Consider the following 26651-nt stretch of genomic DNA (forward strand, 5'->3'; position numbering starts at 1 on the left):
TGTCTTTATAGAGTCTTGGAAAAGACGTGTTATTTAGCTTTACATAACAGTTTTTCCCCCTTTGGTTTAGTGGTACCACTTACCACTCATCAAGTCCTCTTTTTACTTTCCATGGAAAAATATTTTCTTTCAGTTAAGTCTGGGCGACATATCAATATACACGATATATCGTGGTCTTGTCTCTGTGCGATATAGAAAATGTCTATATTGTGATATTTGAGTATACTGTACGTTTTCACGCAGTTGCTTTTAGCTGCGGGCATTACATTACAGGCTCTTCTCGCTCTTTCGTGTGTCTCCTTCTTACAGACAAGCACACCTTACATACGTGACATACTGTCACGTCATACGTCACATACGTATACGCCCTTCGCGGAGCACAGAGGTAGCAGCATGGGTAACGTTAACTGTGATTCTAGCGGAGCCGTGCAATTGGTAACACGAGAAAAAGAAGGTGCGAATGAAGGAAGAATCAATTCCCAAGAAAAACAGCAGCGGGTCCATTGTCTGGCGGTGGTTTGGCTTCAAGTGGGAATATGTCGAACAGACAACCGTAATTTATCAAGTATGGGCCAAAAGCGTTGCTACAAAAAATAGCATTACTGCTATTATGTAGCATAATTTGAAAAGTCACCTGCTAGATAATGAAGAGTGGTTACTCCGCACATCAACATTTCCGTTCGGTGCCACAGAGCCCACACCTAAAAATGCCAAGGCAAACATTTCCAGATCAACACCGTATGAAAAAAATAGTCAACAGAATTAAATTATATCTGTAGTAACCTACCACATAGCGAAAGACAAACACTATTTGATTTCCTATTATGCAGCTCATTTTTATTTGACACTTGAAATGTTGCTGACAATCTAGCACTTCCTATTTTGGAAATGACATGAACATTTGTGCCATTGCTTAATAACTTTTTAATAAATACAGTTTTGGTCAATTGACTTAATTGTGACTTCCTTCTCTGCATGAAAGTTTAAAATGAGCATATATTACTGCAGTATGAACAATAATGTTTTAATGTAGACACATAGAATCATCATACTGCTGTGATTATATGCATCAAGTGTTAATTCAAGGCCAAGGTAAAATATCGAGATATATATCGTGTATCGCGATACGGCCTAAAAATATCGAGATATTAAAAAAAAGCCCTGTCCCCCAGCCCTACTTTCAGTGCACACATTTCTTTTTGATATATCCAACAGCTTTCACTGGGAGTCATTGTTTTGGTTACTCCTTAAGCCATGTTGAGAGGGTTGTTGTTGCTGACTCATGAGATTATAAAAAGCATAAGAAACAAACAAATAAATTAAAAGTTTAAAAATTATTCAGTCTTTGTTAACTTAAAACAAATTGAATAAAATTATATCCAAGACTTGTAGAATGATTTAAAAGCCAATAAAACAGCAATCAAGCAGGGGCAAACAGAGACAAGTCTGCACTGCTAGGAATCAGGAAGCAATGTTCTCCAAGCAGTAGAGAAAAGTACATGGGCTAATTTAACAAGGGTGTAAAAATATCCTTGTCACCAAGAAAACCACTGTAGGTTTTTGTGGTTCTAATAAAATTGCTTCTATTCGGAATATTCAGCAGTATGCAAAACTCAGATATACATATTTGATATTTTAGTATGATGATGATATACAACTAGAAAACCAGACTTCTACCAAAAACCAACACGTCAGAGGTTAAAACAAGGCAGGTTGTTATATGTGAGTGTTTTTTAATGGATGTAGTTTTGAGAACAGACGGTACCATTGTGAGTCCGGCAGGTTGCCATTCACTGTGACCATGGGCCTGACCTACCAGGATCAAGTGCTAAATAATGTGTGTAAACTATACAATTTCGCATACTAATAATGGGTGTGTTGTGGTTGATCTACTAAGACTGCGTGTAAATTGATAAAAAGTGCAAAAGTGGTGCAAATTAGTCTATAAATTAGATATTTGTGTGTACTGCAGGCTGTCACCATGCAGACATTTTATTGCACATCCATGGTATCGGGCTACAACCTGTGGTGTTTTGCTATCAATCAATCAATCAATCAATGTTTACTTATATAGCCCTAAATCACTAGTGTCTCAAAGGGCTGCACAAACCACCACGACATCCTCGGTAGGAAAACTCACACCCAGTGGGACATTGGTGACAATAATGACCCAGTGGGACGTCGGTGACAATGATGACTATGAGAACCTTAGAGAGGAGGAAAGCAATGGATATCGAGCGGATCTAACATGATACTGTGAAAGTTCAATCCACAATGGATACAACACAGTCGCGAGAGTCCAGTCCAAAGAGGATCCAAGACACAGCAGCGAGAGTCCCGTTCACAGCGGAGCCAGCAGGAAACCATCCCAAGCGTAGGCGGACCAGCAGCGCAGAGATGTCCCCAGCCGATACACAGGCGAGCAGTACATGGCCACCGGATCGGACCGGACCCCCTCCACACGGGAGAGTGGGACATAGAAGAAAAAGAAAAGAAACGGCAGATCAACTGGTCTAAAAAGGGAGTCTATTTAAAGGCTAGAGTATACAAATGAGTTTTAAGGTGAGACTTAAATGCTTCTACTGAGGTGGCATCGCGAACTGTTACCGGGAGGGCATTCCAGAGTACTGGAGCCCGAACGGAAAATGCTCTATAGCCCGCAGACTTTTTTTGGGCTTTGGGAATCACTAATAAGCCGGAGTCCTTTGAACGCAGATTTCTTGCCGGGACATATGGTACAATACAATCGGCAAGATAAGATGGAGCTAGACCGTGTAGTATTTTATACGTAAGTAGTAAAACCTTAAAGTCACATCTTAAGTGCACAGGAAGCCAGTGCAGGTGAGCCAGTACAGGCGTAATGTGATCAAACTTTCTTGTTCTTGTCAAAAGTCTAGCAGCCGCATTTTGTACCAACTGTAATCTTTTAATGCTAGACATAGGGAGACCCGAAAATAATACGTTACAGTAGTCGAGGCGAGACGTAACAAACGCATGGATAATGATCTCAGCGTCTTTAGTGGACAGAATGGAGCGAATTTTAGCGATATTACGGAGATGGAAGAAGGCCGTTTTAGTAACGCTTTTAATGTGTGCCTCAAAGGAGAGAGTTGGGTCGAAGACAACACCCAGATTCTTTACCGTGTCGCCTTGTTTAATTGTTTGGTTGTCAAATGTTAGAGTTGTATTATTAAATAGAGTTCGGTGTCTAGCAGGACCGATAATCAGCATTTCCGTTTTTTTGGCGTTGAGTTGCAAAAAGTTAGCGGACATCCATTGTTTGATTTCATTAAGACACGCCTCCAGCTGACTACAATCCGGCGTGTTGGTCAGCTTTACGGGCATGTAGAGTTGGGTGTCATCAGCATAACAGTGAAAGCTAATACCGTATTTGCGTATGATGTCACCTAGCGGCAGCATGTAGATGCTGAAGAGTGCAGGGCCAAGGACCGAACCCTGGGGAACTCCACACGTTACCTTAACGTAGTCCGAGGTCACATTGTTATGGGAGACACACTGCATCCTATCAGTAAGATAAGAGTTAAACCAAGACAGGGCTAAGTCTGACATACCAATTCGTGTTTTGATACGTTCTAATAAAATATTATGATCGACGGTATCGAAAGCAGCGCTAAGATCGAGGAGCAGCAACATAGATGACGCATCAGAATCCATCGTTAGCAATAGATCATTAGTCATTTTTGCGAGGGCTGTCTCCGTGGAGTGATTTGCCCTGAAACCGGATTGAAAGGTATGTTGCTGAACATGTAACACACAGCTACAATCTGCACCATCTTTTCAGGCAATATACTGTAGAAGCTCCACTAAGTGCGATATACACTGGAACCCACTTTTAAGCTTGCCAAAATCTGTCCTCTGGGAGATGTTGGCACTACCTCTCATGGCTAAATACTTCTGCTAAATCCTGTATAAGCTCAACAAAATCCTTCATTTTTTAACAAACTCGCACTTCCAAGACTCTTAAGAATAGCTGTAGATGTCACCTCTATCTACTTAAGATGATGCTGATGTGTGTTACTGTACAATACACCTAAAGGTGATTATATTTTGGCCCCTCGCAAGGTAAAGGCTTGATGCTTAGATAAGCAAACAGGAGGTCAAGTCACAGGTGAAGTATTGAAGGGAAGAAGTGGATCTACCACCAGTCCCATGTACAGTTGTGTTGTCTGTATAGCTGAAAACATGAGCATATATCACTCAGAGGCAATTTTCAGACAAATGGTAAAATCTCAAGAGGGAGACGTTCTCATAGATTGCCTTTTCAGCACTAGGTTGCCTCCTACACTGCTGCATCTTTGAAGGCCCCATGCTCTAAAATTGCTTCACTCTCTTTGTTGTTACACACTCTCTGAATCTTTACAGATGTTTATGGACCCGTCCCCCCCCTGAGTCCGCTCTATGGCAGCCAGCCCACATGGCCTCCCCCCCTCGCAGGTTCTTCCATATCTCCACATTGCTCTTCCAAATCACACATACTCTGGTTGGTATTCACAGGATCTCTGAGCACAGAGAGAAGACGCTTTGTCAGCCCTCTGACGGTGCCCACACACACTAAGTCAGTCTTGCTCTGGTTACAAAACTCAAATGATCTTATCTTGTGCTATATTTGAATGTTAAACCGTTATATTTAATTAAATAAACCTTATATTCACATATCCTCCTTAAGGTTTTGGGGGCGTTTTTTGTTGCTCAGAGACGTCGAAAGTCCCATATTATTGTTATGATCCGTTGCCCGGATCATGTTTTGTTATTTCCTGTTAGTTTTGGACTTCCTCAGTTCCTGTTTTTGTGCACCCTTGAGTTTTTTTTAGTTACCATGTGTGCTTATTATTTCCACCTGTCTCTGATAGGAGTTCCCCGAGCACAAATCAAAGACATTATTTAAGCCTGCCTGTGCCGGCCAGTCGGCCTGGCTTCATAGCTTGCTACACGCAACCTGTTACGTGAGTATTGCTTCTGATAGTCTATGCTAAGTTGTAGCTTTAGCTTTAAGTGCAATCGGCACATTGTTTCTTCAGCTCGTTTTCTGTTTTTAGTATTTCTTTGATTTTATAACAACAAATCATGTTCCTACCTGCACGTCCTGTCCGGAGTGGTCCATCTGCATCCCGGGGGAACGAACCCTACAGTAAACTGTAAACATCAGAAGAACACTTGTTAAATACATTTGAACAAAATTGTAGCTAGAACAGAAAATAAGGAGATATTAACAGTAGATTAACAAGTGGATTAATAATCTATTTTACAGCTTGTCCTTCACAATGTTGACAAAATAATAGAATGATAAATGACACAATATGTTACTGCATGCATACGCCAGCAGCCAAATTAGGAATGGTAAATGGGTTGTACTTGTATAGCGCTTTTCTACCTTCAAGATCTTTAAAGCGCTTTGACACTACTTCCACATTCACCAGTTCACACACACATTCACACACTGATGGAGGGAGCTGCCATGCAAGGCGCTAACCAGCACCCATCAGGAACAAGGGTGAAGTGTCTTGAATTGCCGCAGGGCATATAGTATGCACCTGCCTTGCATTTCTGCCGGGTCAAACTCGCTTCCCAAAATAATTAGCGCATGTTTAGTAATACCGCCTGGTCAAACTCGTGACGTCACGAGTGACACTTCTCCTGTCATCATTTTCAAAATGGAGGAGGCTGATTTCAATACCGGTAATTTGAAATCGCATAAAGGGAAGAAGATTAAGAGCTTTTCAGTAGGATTTAAGGTCAAAGCTTACATCACACTCAAATTTTTACTGCATACCATTGGTAAGTGCCGGAGTGAGAAGAGGTTTTAAAATAATTAGCGCATGCTTACTTTTACCGCATGCCTTTGGTAAGCGCAGGAGTGAGAAGAGGTTTTAAATTAATTAGCGCCCCGCCGGTAATTCAAGGAAATATGATATATATGTATATATATATATATATATATATATATATATATATATATATATATATATATATATATATATATATATATATATATATATATATGTGTATATATATATATATGTGTATATATATATATATGTATATATATATATGTGTATATATATATATATATATATATATATATATATGTATATATATGTATATATATGTGTATATATATATATATATATATACATATATATACATATATATATATAAATATATATATATATATATATATATATATATATATATATATGTATATATATAAAATGATAACATGTATTTGTGTATATTCAAATGTATATGTTATGTGTATACATGTACATATACAAAACTCAAAACCAGTGAAGTTGGCACGTTGAACACAATAAAACAGTCACTCAATTACTGTGCAATTTCTGCTCTTATTGGGATGCCAACTGATGGGATATTCATATCTTCCTGTTCAAATGAAGAATTACTGTGATCAATCCTCAAGCAGACAAAAAAAAGGTGAACGCAAACATTTTTTTAGTGTCTTTTTTGCTATTTCCAGGTCTAAGTTGAATGTCAAAGTTGACCAACTTCCCGGTTTATGGCTTCAACCTTCGAAAGGCATAATTTATCATCTCGAATTAACTTTTGATAATTTTTATTAAATGTATTTTTAATTGTGAAAACTTGTTTTCAAAATTGTATTATAAAGCTTTATTCCGCCCCCAAAGTTGCACTCTATGGAGTCTATCTCCAACGTCTCTCTGATCTTATGCTGAACGTTTGCAATTTTCTACAGCGCCAACTCCAGATTGCTTGGCGGTGATCTAGTGTCCATGTGGGTTTATGGTGTTAGGCCTCTGACAAAATCAAACTGACCTTTATCTGCGCATTCAAAACGGGTTCAAAAGTTATGAATGGAGTATAGCTGTGAATGAGTGTGCCCATGGAGTAACAACGTAAGGATCAATAAAAAATGTATTTGCAGGTAATAATAGAAAAAAAAGCATTTTTTCAATTATGCTTATTCAGTGGACTCACAATGTAAAGAAAGTATGTATTGACTGCATCGTTACCTTGCAAGTGACATAGCCTTTTGCTTTGTTACTCACTATGATTAGGTGAACTATAGTTGTTATGATTAGTTTCATTTTGAGCTGCTCTTTGCTACATTGAAAAATCCATACAAATGTGCATTCAAACTAAAGTACACTAAATGTACTGCCTTTATTAACCGCTAGCGTGCGAAAGAGTCAAGACACGACCCGAGTCTAAGTATGGCTCACTGGCCTCCCACAGAAGGAGGCGAATTGAGTCAATAATAAGCATTGTCAGAATGATACAAGTGAGTAAAACTATTAAAATGCTGCTCTGAAGCATACATGACTATCATGACCACAATAAACTGAAGTGTTTGCAAGCTATTATTAAAGCGGCAAGTACGAATATAATAAGAAAAGATGTATGATATTCTGCGTTAACACAATAGAACACCGCTGCAAGAGAGAGACTAAGGTCAATTACCAATCAATCACAATACACCACATCTGCTGGCTGATTTGCCGTTAATTAGAAGAAAAAGCCACCTTCAAAGATAGTCTGTTTTCCAAGCTTCTTCCCAATACTTGTTGCCGGGCAACAGTTAAGTCCTGCACATGCTGATTAAAATTGCAATACAATGCAACACAGAGTGGTAGTTTTGCCGCAATTACTTTGAAGTAAAACTCATTGGCAATTCTAAAGCATACCACATCAAGTATTTGTTTTACGACATTATAAATATGTGCTACTTTAAAAAGCACCTGACTGTATGTGACCCTCTAGTGCCGGGGCCACCAACGTGGTGCCCGCGGGCACCAAGTAGCCCGTAAGGACCAGATGAGTAGCCCGTTGGCCTGTTCTAAAAATAGCTCAAACAGCAGCACTTACCAGTAAGCTGCCTCTTTTTTTTAAAATTGTATTTATTTACTAGCAAGCTGGTCTCGCTTTGCTCGACATTTTTAATTCTAAGAGGGACAAAACTCAAATAGAATTTGAAAATCCAAGAAAATATTTTAAAGACTTGGTCTTCACTTGTTTAAATAAATTCATTCATTTTTTTTTACTTTGCTTCTTATAACTTTCACAAAGACAATTTTAGAGAAAAAATACAACCTTAAAAATGATTTTAGGATTTTTAAACAGGTATACCTTTTTACCTTTTAAATTCCTACCTCTTCTTTCCTGACAATTTAAATCAATGTTCCAGTATATCTTTTTTTTTATTGTAAAGAATAATAAATACATTTTAACTTAATTCTTCATTTTAGCTTCTGTTTTTTTGACGAAGAATATTTGTGAAACATTTTTTCAAACTCATTAGGATTAAAATTCCCAAAAATTATTCTGGCAAATATAGAAAATCTGTAGAATCAAATGTAAATCTTATTTCAAAGTCTTTTGAATTTATTTTAAAATTTTAGTTCTGGAAAATCTAGAAGAAATAATGATTTGTCTTTGTTGGAAATATAGCTTAGTCCATTTTGTTATATATTCTAACAAAGTGCAGATTGGATTTTAACCTATTTAAAACATGTAATCAAAATTCTAAAATTAATCTTGATCAGGAAAAATTACTAATGATGTTCCATAAATTATTTTTTTAATTTTTTCAAAAATAGTCAAATTAGCTAGTTTTTCCCTTCATTTTTTTCGGTTGAATTCGGAATTTTAAAGAGTTGAAATTGAAGATAAACTGTGTTTCAAAATTTCATTTTCATTTTTTTCCGTGTTTTCTCCTCTTTTAAATCGTTCAATTTAGTGTTTTTTTTCATCATTTATTTTCTACAAAAAACCTTCCGTAAAAGGAAAAAAAATGTACGACCGAATGACGGACAGAAATACTCTTTTTTTTTAAATATATATATATAGATTTATTTATTAAAGGTAAATTGAGCAAATTGGCTATATCTGGCAATTTATTTAAGTGTGTATTAATCAGTACCCAAGAAGTAGCTCTTGGTTTCAAAAAGGTTGGTGTCCCCTGCTCTAGTGGATGTACTGTATGAAACAGGGACAATGACGCAGCCAGTGAGCATCTTGTAGACGCCATCATCTGCAGATTTCTTGAATTCAGACAGGACAATACGTTGTGTTTATGGGAAAGTATTCACACACAGTGGTTTGATATGCATGGAAAGGGCACAGCACTCATGTTTCCAGAGAGTAAATGTATCCAATTGCAACTCATAATCACACTGTTGTATGTAAAAAGTAAAAAAAAAATGTGACAGATTGGATTTCATTATGCTGTTTGCCAGTTATCTATTTCCTTCTGAATATCTCACAGTGTGAAAGAAGAAAGAATTCAGAGAACGCCTCATGACTATTGGTTCACACCTCACCAACCCTCTGCTGTTGGAAAAAAATCTACCTTGTTCCTCAGTGTGATGTTCTCAAAAAACAACTTTCAGTTGAGATGCTCTTGTCAGTCAAAAACTAGAACATGTCTGGTTTGGTTGCATAAAACTTTAGGTTGTAATGACATACAGGGATGGGTACTCTTCACATTTGAATCAATACGGTACCAACTCCCGGGACCTGGGAATCGAAACCGGTACTTCACTGTACCAATGTTTAGTACTTCCATGTGTCTTCATATGTTAATAAATGTTTATTTGTTAAAAACATATATTTATTTTATTTTATCCTTTAACAATGAGATGATCGGAGGCATAAGCGATGGCGTAAACAAACCAAGCCGCTGCTTAGGGCCTCACGGCCACTAGGGGGCCCCAAGATTACATGTTTATTTACATGAGTGGCGTGGCGCAGTGGAAGAGTGGCCGTGCGCAACCCGAGGTTCCCTGGTTCAATCCCCACCTAGTACCAACCACGTCACGTCCGTTGTGTCCTGAGCAAGACACTTCACCCTTGCTCCTGATGGGTGCTGGTTAGCGCCTTGCATGGCAGTTCCTTCCATCAGTGTGTGAGAGTGTGTGTGAATGGGTAGATGTGGAAGTAGTGTCAAAGTGTTTTGAGTACCTTGAAGGTAGAAAAGCGCTATACAAGTACAACCCATTTATTTATTTACATGATTTTAATGCAAGTTCATGGATAACGGCACTATGGCCGGCCGAAGTCTTCAGTCCTGCCTGTAAAACATCACAAGTTTAATGGCCTGCGGTGTGTTTTTTTCTTCATTCCTATTGTTGCAATGTTTTCTGGTACCGCGACACCAAATGGAAAAAGCAAAAGAAAATGGATGGATGGATGATATCGGACATGTTTTACTGCTCTCATGTGTACATCGATGGAATCACTACTTAACGACCTAAAGTTAATTTTCCAATATTTAGAGCTCAGCATCAATATACTGTATGACCCAATCCAAACAACTTTCCCCACTTGTGGTGTACATTAACTATAACCAACACATAAAGTCAAAATACAGTCGTACAGTCACATCCTGTTCACTGAACATTGTGGACTTAATAAAATTAAATGGTACATGGGTTATACTTGTATATCGCTTTTCTACCGCCAAGGTACTCAAAGCGCTTTGACACTAGTTCCACATTCACCCATTCACACACACATTCACACACTGATGGCGGGGGCGGCCATGCAAGGCCCTAACCACGACTCATCAGGAGCAAGGGTGGAGTGTCTTGCCCAAGGACACAACGGACATGACGAGGTTGGTAGAAGGTTGGGATCATTTTAAACTTTCATGCAGAAAAGGAAATCTCAACTAAGTCAATTGACCAAAAGTGTATTTATTAAACAGTTATTAGTAGGTGACTTTTCAAATGATGCTACATATTAGCAGCAATGCTACTTTTGGTAGCAACGCTTGTGCCCCACACTTGACAAATTAAAGTTGTCTATTCGACATCTTCCCGTTTGAAGCCGAACCACCGCCAGACGATGGACCCCCTGCTGTTTTTCTTGGGAATTAATTATTCCTTCATTGGCACCTTCTTTCTCTCGTATTACCACTCGCACGGCTTTGCTAACATCACAGCTAACGTTACCCAGTCTGCTACCTCTCTGCTCCGCGAGGGCGTCTACGTATGTGACGTATGACGTGACAGTATGACGTGTTTAAGAAGGTGCGCTTACGGACTGTAAGAAGGAGACACAAGAAGGAGTGGGAAGAGCATGTAGTGTAATGCCCGCAGCTAAAAGCAACTGCGTGATAACGTATACTCGAATATCACGATATATTCATTTTCTATAACGCACATAGACAAACCCGCGATATATCGCGTATATTGATATATAGCCCAGCCCTAATTTCCGCCTTTCAATATGGATATCGGCAATGCATTGTGGGAAATGTAGACAAATCCAAACCCTGCTGTTGCCCAAAAAGGCTAACGTAATCACAGCGTTCTGGGAATCAAAATGGTTAGCTGGGTTATTTGTTAAAAAACGCTGTAAACGTGGTCACAGATCACTCTGAGACAGCACACCTAGTTGTAATAAATAATGATAAAATAAATCAAATTAAGTTAGTGTAGTGATTTCAATATCACACCTACATTTGTTTGTGGTGACTGTGTTCATTAATATTATTTAAGTGCTTGCTTGATCGGGGCTTCACGGTGGAAGAGAGGTTAGTGCGTCTGCCTAACAATACGAAGGTCCTGAGCAGTCAGGGTTCAATCCCGGGCTCGGGATCTTTCTGTGTGGAGTTTGCATGTTCTCCCCGTGAATGCGTGGGTCCCCTCTGGGTACTCCGGCTTCCTCCCACCTCCAGAGACATGCACCTGGGGATAGGTTGATTGGCAACACTAAATTGGCCCTAGTGTGTGAATGTTGTCTGTCTATCTGTTTTGGCCCTGCGATGAGGTGGCGACTTGTCCAGGGTGTAATTCACCTTCCACCCGATTGTAGCTGGGATAGGCACCGGTACCCCCCGCGACCCCAAAGGGAAAAAGCGTTAGAAAATGGATAGATGGATGGATGGATGTTTGCTTGATATTTTATTTAATTCTGTATGTTTTTGTACAATATAATGTGTTTCTTTAGTACATATCTGAGTGATTTTATTGGTGCACCTAATTGTTTTCTTCCACAACAAATCAGTTTTTGCGCGTTGCAGTTTTTTTGCAGTTTTATGTTACCAGAGATGATAAACCAAATCAGAATCAGCTTTACTGACCAGGTATGTTTAGCGCACAAGGAATTTAACTGTCTTTGCCATTTGCTGATTCTACTATTTTGTTGCCACATAAAAAGTTTTTTTAAACGTGCTTTTATTACACGGCAACTGTAAAACATGTAAAGTTAGTGTGAATTAGCATTGAGCTACCTCATTTTCGCAAGTGGAGCTCGACAGTGAATGTGAGTGTTTTCTATCAGGCATGTTTGCTTTTTTGGAATTGTATATTGTAACTTTACCGGAAATCAGTCCGACGAAGTGTGCTTTAAGTGTTGCTTGCACCGCCAAGTGTCCGAGTCTGCAACCGGACGTCACGTCACCCTCAACAAAGGTATCAAAATATGGCCATGTTTGTGTTACTTGAAGCGATCGATACCTGGTAACACAGATGGAATTTGGTCTGCACCTATAAAAGTATAGTGTAGGATACCCATCCCCAATTAAATGTGCTGTGTAAGAAAACCTACTTTTCTCGCCCTATAAATGTGCTGTTCGGATGAACTCCCTTGTTATTTAGCAAAGCCTGACAATGATAAACTTGCAGAGATATGATGCTCCTGGGGATAGTAAAGTCATTTTAGCTGATCCCTATTGTTCGTGCTAAAGACTCAGACCCCAGAAAATGACTTCAGAAACAAACACAGATGTCTGTGATTATAAATTGGTTGAGGTCTGCCCGTACGTTGGGTATTTTTGGTTTGGGATCATTTCTGTGTTAGGAGAGTTTGGACTTTGCTGTATCTAGTGGGATCCATACTATCTAGTGGTACACCAAATAATCACTTGATTAACATACAGTGTTCAAACACAATGTTACTGTTAAAACTGTGTAATGTTAGTGTGGCCAAAAATATTGAATATACTTGTAAATAAAACATCTGCCTTGTTTTTAATGAATACTGAAGCCTACTGCACTACTGTATTTTAATTTTGGTCATTACGGTGATATTTGGAGAGTCAAGTATTTTCTGGGGTTATACTTGATGAAACAGGTTTGAGAACCACTCGAGGACCCAGATTAAGCCAAATGAGTAACCTAAGATTGATGGTATGACCATATTAATTAAATAGAAGAGGTTATATAGCGGTAGAAAATGGACAGATGGAGGTTATATAGTGGGGTTGAGAGTATGTTATAAATAACATTATGAATAGAATATACATATATAAGATATAAATTGGGGCTTCACGGTGAAAGAGGGGTTAGTGCGTCTGCCTCACAATACGAAGGTCCTGAGTAGTCAGGGTTCAATCCCGGGCTCGGGATCTTTCTGTGTGGAGTTTTCATGTCCTCCGGGTACTCCAGCTTTCTCCCATCTCCAAAGACATGCACCTGGGAATAGGTTGATTGGCAACACTAAATTGGCCCTAGTGTGTGAATGTGAGTGTGAATGTTGTCTGTCTATCTGTGTTGGCCCTGCGATGAGGTGGCGACTTGTGCAGGGTGTATACCGCCTTCCGCCCGATTGTAGCTGAGATAGGCACCAGTGCCCCCCGCGACCCCAAAGGGAATATGCGGTAGAAAATGGATAGATGGAAGATATAAATCGGCGTTATTGGTATTTTTTTCTTTACTTTGTTTTGATTTTACTGTGTTTTGTTCATATTTTCTGTTGTTTGTTGGTTTTGTTTGTTTTGTTGCTTGCTTGTTTGTTTGTTAGGATGTAGTTTGTGATAGTGAGTGTTGTTAAAATGCTGGTAAACCACAACCCCAAATACGTGTGTGAGTGAGTATGTGAGTAGTTAATGGGAGTTTTGTGTTGTGCTAGAATAGAGACATTTTTGTTCTTGTTGTTAGTTTTTTTTCACAGTGTTCTTACTTATTTCTGTAGATTAGTTAGTGTAGATTAGATTATTCGTCGGTGCAAAAACTGTAGTTAAGGTAGATTTTGTAACCAAATGATTAAATAATTACAACTCACAACTATTGGGTTGAATTTGTACAATTTACTAGCTCGGAATCTTGAAATGGTTGTTAAATGTTCCCCACATTACATCAGATCTCATCTACTTTCTAATAGAATTACTGAATGAGCTTTGAAAAAATAACTTGTGACCACAATTATGCTATACCTGACCATCATTGCTTTGAAAAATATAATTGTAAGCGTGTTTCACCCGAAAGCTTAGCAGCTTTTGGAAATCATCCGTTTTCTCTGCTACACCTAAACGCGAGAAGTTTAATAAAGCATCATGATGACTTACTTGCTTTGTTAGCTAGTTCAGATAGTAAGTTTAATATCATAGGAGGTAGTGAAACTTGGGTGAATGACAGATCATACTTGAACACACTCAACATGGATGGCTATGTCCTCTACAATAAAACCAGAACAGGTATACGAGGTGGGGTTGTGTGCATATACAGTATGTAGACTCAAAATACTCTGTGACCATCAGTGATGACCTATATATAGACACTGGTTTATCAGATGTCTTATTTATAAAATGATATGTTGAAAATAAGAAAAATATGATTATAGGTATAATATGTCGACCTACGGATTTTGAACCAAATAGTTTTTTGACCAAATTGGATAATGTATTAAATCATATAAATAATATAAATCCTATTTTTTTTATTCTTGGAGATTTTAACCTTAATTTACCTAAAAATAATGACGTGAAAAATGACTTTTTTTTTTTTGTTCTTCATCGTTTTTTTCCAACAATTAATACATATACTAGAGAGACGGAAACCTCCAAATCCGTCATTGACAATATAATCATAAACACTCAACATACTCACTTTGATTCAGGTGTAATACTGTCAGACATTTTTGATCACTTTCCTGTTATTCTCTTCATCTATCTTGAACTAAAATCAACACAGCAAACTTCCTTCTAAAAAATTAATAAAAGTATTATCAAAAAGCTGTGATGAGGTGGTGACTTGTCCAGGGTGATCCCTGCTTTCCGCCTGAATGCAGCTGAGATAGGTTTCAGCCACCCCCTGCGACCCCAAAGGGGACAAGTGGTAGCAAAAGGATGGATGGATTATCAAAAAGTTACTTAAATAGATTATCTGAAAATCTTACGCATAAAACGTGGGGTTTTGTCCAAAGCTCTATAACTCCAGAAGAGGCCTGTAATGCTTTTATCAATGAAATAATTAATAGTGTTAACACTACGATACCAGAAAATCAATCAATCAATCAATGTTTATTTATATAGCCCTAAATCACAAATGTCTCAAAGGACTGTACAAACCATTACGACTACAAAATGGTTTGTACCAGAAAAAAATATCAAAAATTATATAGAAGTGCAAAATGCGTGGGCATAAAGAAGTCGATCTTTGAGAAAAATAATATCTATAAATGTTACATCAACGGTCCAACTGAGGAAAAGAAAAACAAGTAAACTAAATATAAACGTAAATTAACTGGTGTCATACGAACAAGTAAGCAGAACTATTATACTGATTGTATTAATACTTCTGTAGTGATCAAAATCAATGCTGGAAAGTATTAAATAATGTGCTCATCCGGGGTAAAAGATCCACTGTCCTTCCTGACACCAAAACTCAACTAAATGAAAAATTACTATCCCAATGATGTTGATCTTGCCACCAATTTTAATTATTACTTCACTTCTATAGGTGAAACTTTGTCAAAAAACATAACCCCACAAAAGGAAACAGCAAACCATTATTACCTTAAAGGTAACTATTCAAACTCTTGTTTTCTAACATCTACTAATAAATCAGGAGTTAATAAAATTATTATGGACCTTAAAAGTTCCCATACTGCTGGTGTGGATGATATGTGTGGTAAAATTGTCAAATTCATTGTACAATAGATTGTAAATCTGCTTGTACAAAAGTATATTGTATAAATATCTCTCTGCTCCATGGAGTGGCACATAAAATAACTAAGATTGCAAAAAGTATACTAATTCACAAAGCTGGTGATAAAAACAACTTGAAAAATTATCGACCTATATCACTTCTACCAACATTCTCAAAGGTACTCGAGAGGGTTGAATAAAAGACTAAGCAGATACCTGGATGAACTAAATATAATCATCCTATCACAATATGGCTTCAAGAAGAAGAATACCACCTGTATGGCAATCCTTAATCTACAAAAGTAATTGAAAAAAATCAATGATGCTGTTGATAATGGTGAGTGGGGAATCGGTGATTTCCTTGATTTATCAAAAGCATTTCATACCATTGATTTTGACGTTTTATTGAGTGAATTGCGACATTATGGTGTCAGAGGGGTAGCACTCAGTTGGTTTAGGGGTTATTTAATTCAAAGGGAGCAATATATGCAAATAAATAACAGCAAATCGCCAAGTAAAATTATTTAATGTGCAGTTCCACAAGGCTCCATATTGGGACCACTTCACTTTATATTATATATAAATTACATTGTGAACTCATCAATTAATTCTTCACAAAGTAATTTTTGCTGATGACAAAAATGTACTCATGTCACACACAAATCCTGGAAGCCTTCAACATATTGTCATTAGTAAATTAGTCAAAGTAGATAATTGGTTCAGATATAAAAAAATATATATATATATATTTCGTTCAAATAAAACTTTGATAAGATTACTGATCAAAATAAATGGTAAAGCAATTGAGAGAGTTGAGAGCACTAAATTCCTTGGTGTTGTAGCGGTTGCTTTAAGGACGTATTTCCTCACACTTGTTTACTTCACTTTGTCGCCATTGTTCTATTGCGCACATAACAATTTTGTCCTTGTTTACCATTCATCCGACCCCGTAAGAGACACGCGGTAGAAATGGATGGATTGATGGATATGCAGTTAAGAGTCTGGGTACAGCCCCTTTAAGTGAACGTCAAGAGTTTTACCCAAAGGTGGGGGTTTGTTGTGACCGCCATTTTGAATCGCTTCATGTCAAAATTTATTTCTGCTCTTGGTTTGAATAAACAGCGCACACATTTGTGTGTCAAAGATATTTCAAGTTGTCTCGCTTTTGCGTTACAAGCGCAACAGTGTATACATAGATGGATTTATACATTTCAAAAGCCATGTTGAGTATTTAATGAATACAGTATTTAAATATGTCGGTCTACCCTCAAAATCAAAGTACTTTCTTCCCCTTAACTTAGACATAGACTTAGAAAAACCTAAATGATCCACAAGGGAAATTGTTCAAATTTTTAACGCTCTCCTAATTCTGTATCGGACTATAATTGAACCACAAATAAAATATTGCAACGTTGTATGGTGTAACACGTATCCCAGTTATCTTTAAAAAAATGTAGATTCTTCAGAAGAAAGTCATACGTGTTATATCGTGAGCAAACTTTTATACTCTCTCAAATCCTCTTTTATGGGTACAATTTTCTGAGGCTCACTGAGTGCAACAGATTCCACAGTGCTTGTATTATGTATAACGTAATTGTGGAGAGGGGCGTGTCCTACGCGTCCCCTGCGGGCGGGGCATGTGCAGGAGCCGGTCACGAAGCAACAATCAGGTGAGCAGATACCTCAGCTGGAACGAGTTATCTAATCACCTGTTCCTTTATCAGCAGCGTTGGAGATCATGACGGGGCTGGCAAAAGGAGTGTGACTGCCGGACGGCAAGCCAGCGGAAAAGACACATGACACTTGAGCTGAAAAGCTACAGGACTTTGCACATTCTTGAAGATTGTAAAAATCATTAAAAGATTGTAAACCACTGAGCCAGGGTGTGGTGTTTCCCGATACGCAACCGAAGATCTGGGTCGGAGACCTTCAAAGTAATGTACGGATGAAATTCTAGACTCTGCCTGCTCATTCCAGTGACCACTCCTTCTCATGGACATAACACCAAAAGTACACCTTTATTAAGAGGGAAAAATAGCCTTCTAACGTGTAGTAGCTTTAGTATAGCCTATAGAGACCCGGTGATCTGGAATAGGATTTATTAACTTTATAAAATAATTGTATTCATTAAACATTTTTAAAAAGCAACTTTAAGCAAAATGTCTTGCTACGTTATGCTTAGTATATTTTGCACACCCCACATGGCTGAGGAGTTCAAAATAACGCATAATTTTGGTCTTGACCTTTCTCTTTATGATGAGATTATCACAGATCTTCAAGATGCAACTTTTTCATCAAATTTGAATAATAGCATATCAGGACGGATTTGATGGATTTAGAAATGTGTTCTTTATAAATGTCAACCTGTTGGTAGGTTGGTGTGGAATTGTAAATAAGTATTAGGTGGGTAGATTTTGAAATTAATTGTATTGTACTGTATTTTGTAGGGCTTCACGGTGGCAGAGGGGTTAGTGCGTCTGTCTCACAATACGAAGGTCCTGCAGTCCTGGGTTCAAATCCAGGCTCGGTATCTTTCTGTGTGGAGTTTGCATGTTCTCCCCGTGAATGCGTGGGTTCCCTCCGGGTACTCCGGCTTCCTCCCACTTCCAAAGACATGCACCTGGGGATAGGTTGATTGGCAACACTAAATTGGCCCTAGTGTGTGAATGTGAGTGTGAATGTTGTCTGTCTATCTGTGTTGACCCTGCGAGGAGGTGGCGACTTGTCCAGGGTGTACCCCGCCTTCCGCCCGATTGTAGCTGAGATAGGCGCCAGCGCCCCCCGCGACCCCGAAAGGGAATAAGCGGTAGAAAATGGATGGATGTATTTTGTATATTATATGACGATGTATATTTTATCTGTCCATAAAGTGCGCGCTCCTGGGGATTACCTCTTTGTAGAACGGACTCAGATATTAACAAAACAAACAATAATGTAATACGAAATGATCTCTGTCTTTAAATAAATACAAATAAAAATAAACACGTAAATTAGGATTTGATGTTTCAATAATAATTCCATCTTGGAAGGTGGGCACCCAGCTTCATCAACGTTTCATTGATTGAAGCCAACAATGTCTCCAGAGGGCTCAACTGTGTACTCAGCACCCCAGGTACACCGCCCTCCATGCCACACGCTTCATGTCCCTTAGTGCAATGGTTCTCAACCTTTTTTCAGTGATGTACCCCCTGTGAAAATGTTTTTCATTCAAATACCCCCTAATCAGAGCAAAGCATTATTGCTTGAGAAAAAGAGATAAAGAAGTAAAATACAGCACTACGTCATCAGTTTCTGATTTATTAAATTGTATAACAGTGCAAAGTATTGCTCATTTGTAGTGGTCTTTCTTGAACTATTTGGAAAAAAAGATGTAAAATAACTAAAAACTTATTGAAAAATAAACAAGTGATTCAATTTTAAATAAAGATTTCTACACATAGAAGTAATCATCAACTTAAAGTGCCCTCTTTGGGGATTGTAATGGAGATCCATCTGGATTCATGAACTTAATTGTCAACATTGATTCACAAAAAAATAAATGTTTAATATCAATATTTATGGAACATGTCCACAAAAAATTTAGCTGTCAACACTGAATTTTGCATTGTTGCATTTTTTTTCACAGTTTATGAATTAACATTCATATTTTTGTTTAAGTTTTATTCAATAGATATATTTATAAAATATTTTTGAAATGTTGCTATTTTTAGAATATTTAAAAAAAAATCTCACATACCCCTTGGTATACCTTCATATACCCCCAGGGGTACGCGTACCCCCATTTTAGAACCACTGCCTTAGTGGACTCTACATGGAATGGGTGCCCTAATCCCTGATCAAGGCGAACACCTGTCCCCATACATGTGCCTTTATTTTATTACCTGGTAATAGTTGGTCCGGCCAGTGCTGCTTTCTTCAGCAGCATTTGACAGTCTTGATAGTCTGTTGGAGGGAGTGGACCCTATAAGGTAGTTGCTTCCACAAATCGCTGGCATTCCACTTCTACTCAAAGATGGTGGTCTTCCATTCATTCTGGACTGCTTCAGCAGCCAGGTAAAGAACATTTGTTTTTCTTCTTCTCGAAAACCTCTTTAACCCCATTTACGCATGGCACTGTCAGCTTCACAATGTAAACCAGCTTTGGAGACCACAAGACCATGTCTTGCAACTAATTCTGGGGGAAAGAAGCTTTTTGCCAACAGTCACTTCCAATTTCCGATCTCAAGCAGACTGTAGGATGCCTGCATCCTTTGGTGTTGTTTGAAGTTCTTGATGTTGACCTGCTGGTACGAAATGTAGAAAATGAAGCTTACTGTACTTGATGTTTGTGGTTGTTTGTCTCTATTCCAGTGTTGATGCCAACTGTGAGTAATCGGTTTTTCCGCCACGCACGGCGCCCTGCGATGAGTCTTATAGTGCACCCTGACAAATGTGCCGAAGGGATGATGTTGCATTATTAGAATACACAGAAAAACAGAACAGATTGTGATATTTTAGTGCAAATAGAATGTAAAAAAACCAACAGTAAATCAAACCAAATAAAAGCACAGTTCAGTACAGTTGTGTCAGTTACAGGGGCTGTTTGCAACTTCCTCACAGTAACATTTTTAAAGGAAATAATATAACCAGAACACCATTGGCTAGCTTATACCATTAGTGTTTGAACAGAAGACATTTTGTAAGACAATTGTCTATATTTCTCAAAAGTACAAAGTTTATGTAATAACAATTTGCACTGTCCATCCATCCATCCATCTTCTTCCGCTTATCTGAGGTCGGGTCGCAGGGGCAGCAGCCTAAGCAGGGAAGCCCAGAGTTTCCTCTCCACAGCCACTTCGGACAGCTCTTCCCGGGGGATCCCGAGGCGTTCCCAGGCCAGCCGGGAGACATAGTCTTCCCAACGTGTCCTGGGTCTTCCCCGTGGCCTCCTACCGGTTGGACGTGCCCTAAACACCTCCCTAGGGAGGCCATCGGGTGGCATCCTGACCAGATGTCCGAACCACCTCACCTGGCTCCTCTCTGTTTGGAGGAGCAGCAGCTTTACTTTGAGTTACTCCCGGATGACAGAGATTCTCACCCTATCTCTAAGAGAGAGCACCACCACCCGGCGGAGGAAACTCATTTCGGCTGCTTTTACCCGTGATCTTATCCTTTTGGTCATGACCCAAAGCTCATGACCACTGGCCCGAATTAAATGATAGGTGCTTACGACGCTCACTCACCCTGTTTCATCAACACCAATGCGCAGGGAGCGTGTGCACACATGCAAAAGTAGTCCAAGTGAATCAACTAACAATTTGCAGTCATGTTGTTGTTTTGATGGAATATACATTCAATGAAAGCTGATGCTACCTATCCAAATTGCTATTAGCTAACAACACCTAAAGCTAATGCACGTGCAAGTGTTAAGATTAGTACGTAATAACTCCATTATGTACCAGAAGCATTAAGAGGGGGGGGGGATATCATGTGTAAAATACACTGGAAAGTTGGTGCCCTCCAGGCATCTGTGTAAATGTTGCAAACAGCCCCTTTAAGTGTTCCCTGTGCAGGGATGAGGAGGGAGGTGTAGTATGGGTGGGGGAGTACAGATTATTACATATATAATAAAAATACAAATAAAGGATTCACCCAGTGGGGTCTGTTTGAACACAGCTCCCTTTGCTCTCACATTGTGTGTATACATGATTGTCACAGAAAACAAAAACAAAAGTGACGCTCTTCTTCTTCTGCAGATGTGTCGGTGAGTCTTCTGTCTCTGGTAGTGACAGCCTGCGGCTTGGCTCTATTTGGAGTCTCCCTCTTCGTCTCCTGGAAGCTTTGTTGGATACCATGGAGGGAGCGTGGTCTATCCCCCACAACCAAGGAGCCCCACGGTGGGCACCTCAACCCGGCGATGAGCCCTCTGCCCTCCCAGCCTGCACCAAGGCAGCCAGTCTACACTGCCGTGGACCCCCCCGCACACAACCGCCGTGAGTCGTCACACTGCTCCATCGCCAAGGAGCCCGCTCCTATGGAGTCAGTTGTTTCTGTGGAGGCTCCACTTACGCCCGTATCGCCTCCCCCTGTGGTCCTGGCCCCACCTGAGGTAGCCATGAAGATCAGTTACACTTCTCCAGACATTCCACTCGACGCCCAGCAGGAGACAAGTCGGGAAAACGGGGTTCACACCAACCCACGCATTCAGAGACAGACGACAGAACCTTCATCCTCCGGGAACTCCATGGCAGAAATCGGGTCAGTTGTGTGCTTGCTCCTATCATGGCATATCACTTCCTATATTCTTAGAGGCACTGCAATTTTTGGGGGGAGGGACTTTTGCCTATCATTCACATTAATTAGGGTACACAAGAAGACAACAATTTAGCAATGCAGCTAATGGCCGCAATCAATTCTACCTCTAAATCACTGTAAAAATGTACTCAAAAATTGTCAACAATACTTGATTTACGTCTCCTAACCTGTTTATTAACCACACTGTAGAGACATTGGTATTGTAAAAGCATCGGTGTGCTACGGTATTAGCTGTAAGAGCTAGCTACGGCAAGATATGAGCTAGCTACAGCAAGATATAAGCCAGCTTCTACATTAGCACAAAACACGTTTGAATTTGTAATGCACAACACTGCGATAGAACACCAATTTGTACTGACTGTTAAACATGAACAACCATATTACATTATCTGTAAAGTATTAGGCCACATTTCATGTTTTGTTTATACACAGCTCACCAGACAGCGTAAGGTGTCTGTCATGATACAGGCATGATGTGTTGTCTGTATTATGAACAATATGAAGTGTGACTTACTCGATGGACATTGTATGGTTGGTCTAGCTGGCAGGTGACATGTTTTCTGGTTTATTTGGGTAAGCACTATATTTGTGTTGCAATAGTATTGCTTAAAATTCCACATTTAAAGTTAAAGTACCAATGATTGTCACACACACACTAGGTGTGGCGATATTATTCTCTGCATTTGACCCGTCATCCTTGATCACCCCCTGGGAGGTGATGGGAGCAGTGAGCAGCAGCGGTGGCCGCGCCCGGGAATCAGTTTTGGTGATTTAACCCCCTATTCCAACCCTTGAGGCTTGATACAATGAAGCCACGCTGTTGTAACAAGTGACTTGGCATTGTCTTGCTGAAATAAGCAAGGGCGTACATGATAACAATGCTTGGATGGCAACATATGTAGCTCCAAAACCTGTATGAACCTTTCAGCTTTATTGGTGCCTTCACAGATGTGTAAGTTACCCATGCCTTGGGCACTAATGCACCCCCATACCATCACAGATGCTGGCTTTTCAACTTTGCACCTAGAACAGTCCTGATGGTTATTTTCCTCTTTGGTCCAGAGGACACGACATTCACCGTTTCCAAAAAAATAATTTGAAATGTGGACTCATCAGCCCACAGAACACTTTTCTACTTTGCATCAGTCCAGCTTAGCTGAGCTTGGGCACAGTGAAGCCGGCGGCGTTTCTGGGTGTTGTTGATAAATGGCTTTGGCTTTGCATAGTAGTTTTAACTTGCACTTACAGATGTACCGACAAACTGTAGTTACTGACAGTGGTTTTATGAAGGTTTCCTGAGCCCATGTGGTGATATCCTTTACACACTGATGTCGCTTTTTGATGCAGTACCGCCTGAGGGAACGAAGGTCCGTTATATCATCGCTTACGTGCAGTGATATCTCCAGATTCTCTGAACCCTTTGATGGTATTATGGACCATAGATGGGGAAATTCCTAAATTTCTTGCAATAGCCCGTTGAGACATTGTTGTTCTTAAACTGTTTTTATGATTTGCTCATGCATTTGTTCACAAAGTGGTGACCGTTTCCCGATCCTTGTTTGTAAAAGACTGAGCATTTCACGGAAGCTGTTTTTATACCCAATCATGGCACCCACCTGTTCCCAATTAGCCTGCACACCTGTGGGATGTTCCACATAAGTGTTTGATGAGAATTCCTCAACTTTATCTGTATTTATTGCCACCTTTCCCAACTTTTTTGTCACGTGTTGCTGGCATCAAATTCTAAAGTTAACGATTAATTGCAAAAAAAAAAAAAGTGTTTATCAGTTTAAACATCAAATACTATATACTATTTTTCACGAGCATTCATCCATTCATCCATTTTCTACCACTTATTCCCTTTTGGGGTGGCGGGATGTGCTAGTGCCTATCTCAACTACAATCAGGGGGAAGGTGGCGTACACCCTGGACAAGTCGCCACCTCATCGCAGGGCCAACACAGATAGACGGACAACATTCACACTCACATTCACACACTAAGGCCAATTTAGTGTCGTGGATCAACCTATCTCCAGGTGCATGTCTTTGGAGGTGGGAGGAAGCCGGAGTACCCGGAGGGAACCCACGCATTCACGGGGAGAACATGCAAACTCCACCCAGAAAGATCCCGAGCCTGGGATTGAACCCAGGACTGCAGGACCTTCGTATTGTGAGGCAGACGCACTAACCCTTCTTCCACTGTGAAGCCCGAACGAGCATTCACCTGTGTCAAATTCAGGAAAAAATGTAATAGGAAACAGGATAGAGGCCGGGTTGGTTGTTGTATATTTTTGTTTGCGCTTTTCAATTTTTGCCATAACACTTTATTTTGTATAATGCATGCCATATTTTTTTGTAATCTATTAAATACACTTCAAATAAACGCCAGCATAAAAGCGTAACTTCAAAGTCATAACCCACGTACTCCTTGAAGTGTAATTATGGTTTTGCCGTCCCCTCCGAGGGACAAAGCAGATGCGTAGTTGGATCAAAAGAGACGTCGAAGACGTTTCGCCAAGCAAAAGTTGCTTTATTACAAGCGAGCGTCATTTAAACTGGTCTGCAGTACACAGAGGAATCTTAGTCCAAAAATGGAGGATTCCCGCTTTGGAGAAGCCTAACCATCAGTTTATATATTCCTTCTTTGTCTGTTTGGGTGTGCACTAAGTTTAAACAGTACCACCTGACTATAAAAGGAGACGTTTGTGTGTAAGTTTCTGGAAAACAACTGCTTTAAAGGCCTACTGTAGGGCTGGGCGATACTGCCTTTTTTTAATACCGTGATATTTTTAGGCCATATCGCGATATACGATATATATTACGATATTTTGCCTTAGCCTTGAATGAACACTTGTTGCATATAATCACTGCAGTATGATGATTCTATGTGTCTACATTAACACATGGTTAAGAAACACTTGTGTGTGTGTGACTTTGTACCACCTGTATTCATCAGTCTATCCAACAGGCAGGTAACGGTGAATATTGAGCAAAAACAAGGTGCCTTTCAGATTACCGGTAGTATAAAACTAAAACACGATTTTATACAAGATGCTTAAGTAGGGGGTCCCCATGCCATCTCTCTGCCAGCTTGGGCGTCCTCTGATTTATTGACATAAACATGAAATCTCCATACAACACAGTTTAGACAACGTCATTGACATGTGACCCAGTCTTTAGAAATAATTCACAGCTTAGTAAAACCTTAGTATCCTGCAGAGCTAAAATACCTGAAAAGATCACATTCGACTCATAGCGTATAGGGGCCACACAGCATTTTCCCAATGACTGGAATAGATATATATGTAAACAGAGACTTCACAAACCCCCTTATACATGGAAGACACTGGTTTATGCCGGTAATACATTTCATTAAGTGCCATATTCTCCCATTTGTGCTGAAATGTGTTTTTATACACTTGAAGTTAGTCACATTTTTCATATTTAGATCCTCCCATCCAGGTTCCAGACATGCTGACTCCGCGTAAAGCTGTGAATGAATGCAGTTTCCTTACTAATGAGGCTGAGTTTGCCCTGGCACTTTTTTTGTGGGCTCTGTGAAAATGATGGGACATGGAGTTCTACTAACACTTGAAATTTGTGTAAAAGATAACACTTTGCCTTTCTAAAGTCTGTATCAATCCAGGCAGTGCTTGATTGCCATGTGTACTTGTGTCGTCAATGTCATATAGTATGTATGCAAGCGCAACAGCCTCTACTTCAGTCTGGATGGAACTCCGTGGACTAGGTGACATTTTGTTTCACTTGTTACTATAACCACCCTGATCTATGTGATGTTAAGCCTTGTGTTTAGTGCAAATGTTTCTGAAGCCGTTATGAGTCAGAGTGGATTTAAACATTTTTTGCGTGTGTTTGCGAGGGGGAGCGTGACAGCTGACAGTTCGATATTAACTTCCAAAAAAATCAATTAAATCAATTGATAGACGCTACATCATGTATGCATTCTCGATTAAATTGTCACATAGTTTAATGATGGACTAACAGTGGAGATTAAATCGTTTTATTATTAAATATCCCAATACCAGTATTTTGGTACTTGTACCAAAATGTTTATCACTACTTTGATACTTTTCCAAAATAAAAGGAACGACAAAAAATGTCAATATTGGCTTTTGCACTCAAATAACAATTTTTCAAAGTTAACATATAAATTAAAGGGCATTAAACACATTGGGCTTTTGTTGTTGCACTCAAAGAACAATTTACAATTTTCCATCTTATATACAGTATAGTCTGTAGTCTGCCATAATCAAGGATTAGATTAGAATAGAATAAAAAGCTTTATTGAAATTATATTAAATGCTTTATGGTTTATGGTTGTCACTCCTGGTCTGTGCTTTAAGAAAAATATAATTATTAGTAACTACTAAAAACAAATTATGGATAAATATACACAGATAAAACATATAGCAGGTACAACACATCTGTTGAAGATAAAACAGAAATTGTAGCAATTTGTAAAAAAAAT

At 39.2% G+C, this 26651-nt stretch overlaps 1 protein-coding gene across 1 annotated transcript in view; it reads left to right on the forward strand.

The window, feature by feature from the left end:
- The window catches only part of syt9a (synaptotagmin IXa), a 111543-nt gene that overhangs the window by 17251 nt on the left and 67641 nt on the right, over positions 1-26651 (forward strand). The window contains exon 2 of the mRNA XM_061880712.1: positions 21604-22105. Within this exon, the coding sequence (XP_061736696.1) occupies positions 21604-22105 (502 nt within the window). The remainder of the gene's footprint in view (positions 1-21603; positions 22106-26651) is intronic.

This window comes from Nerophis ophidion, linkage group LG02 (assembly GCF_033978795.1).
Source record: "Nerophis ophidion isolate RoL-2023_Sa linkage group LG02, RoL_Noph_v1.0, whole genome shotgun sequence".
Taxonomy (NCBI): domain Eukaryota; kingdom Metazoa; phylum Chordata; class Actinopteri; order Syngnathiformes; family Syngnathidae; genus Nerophis; species Nerophis ophidion.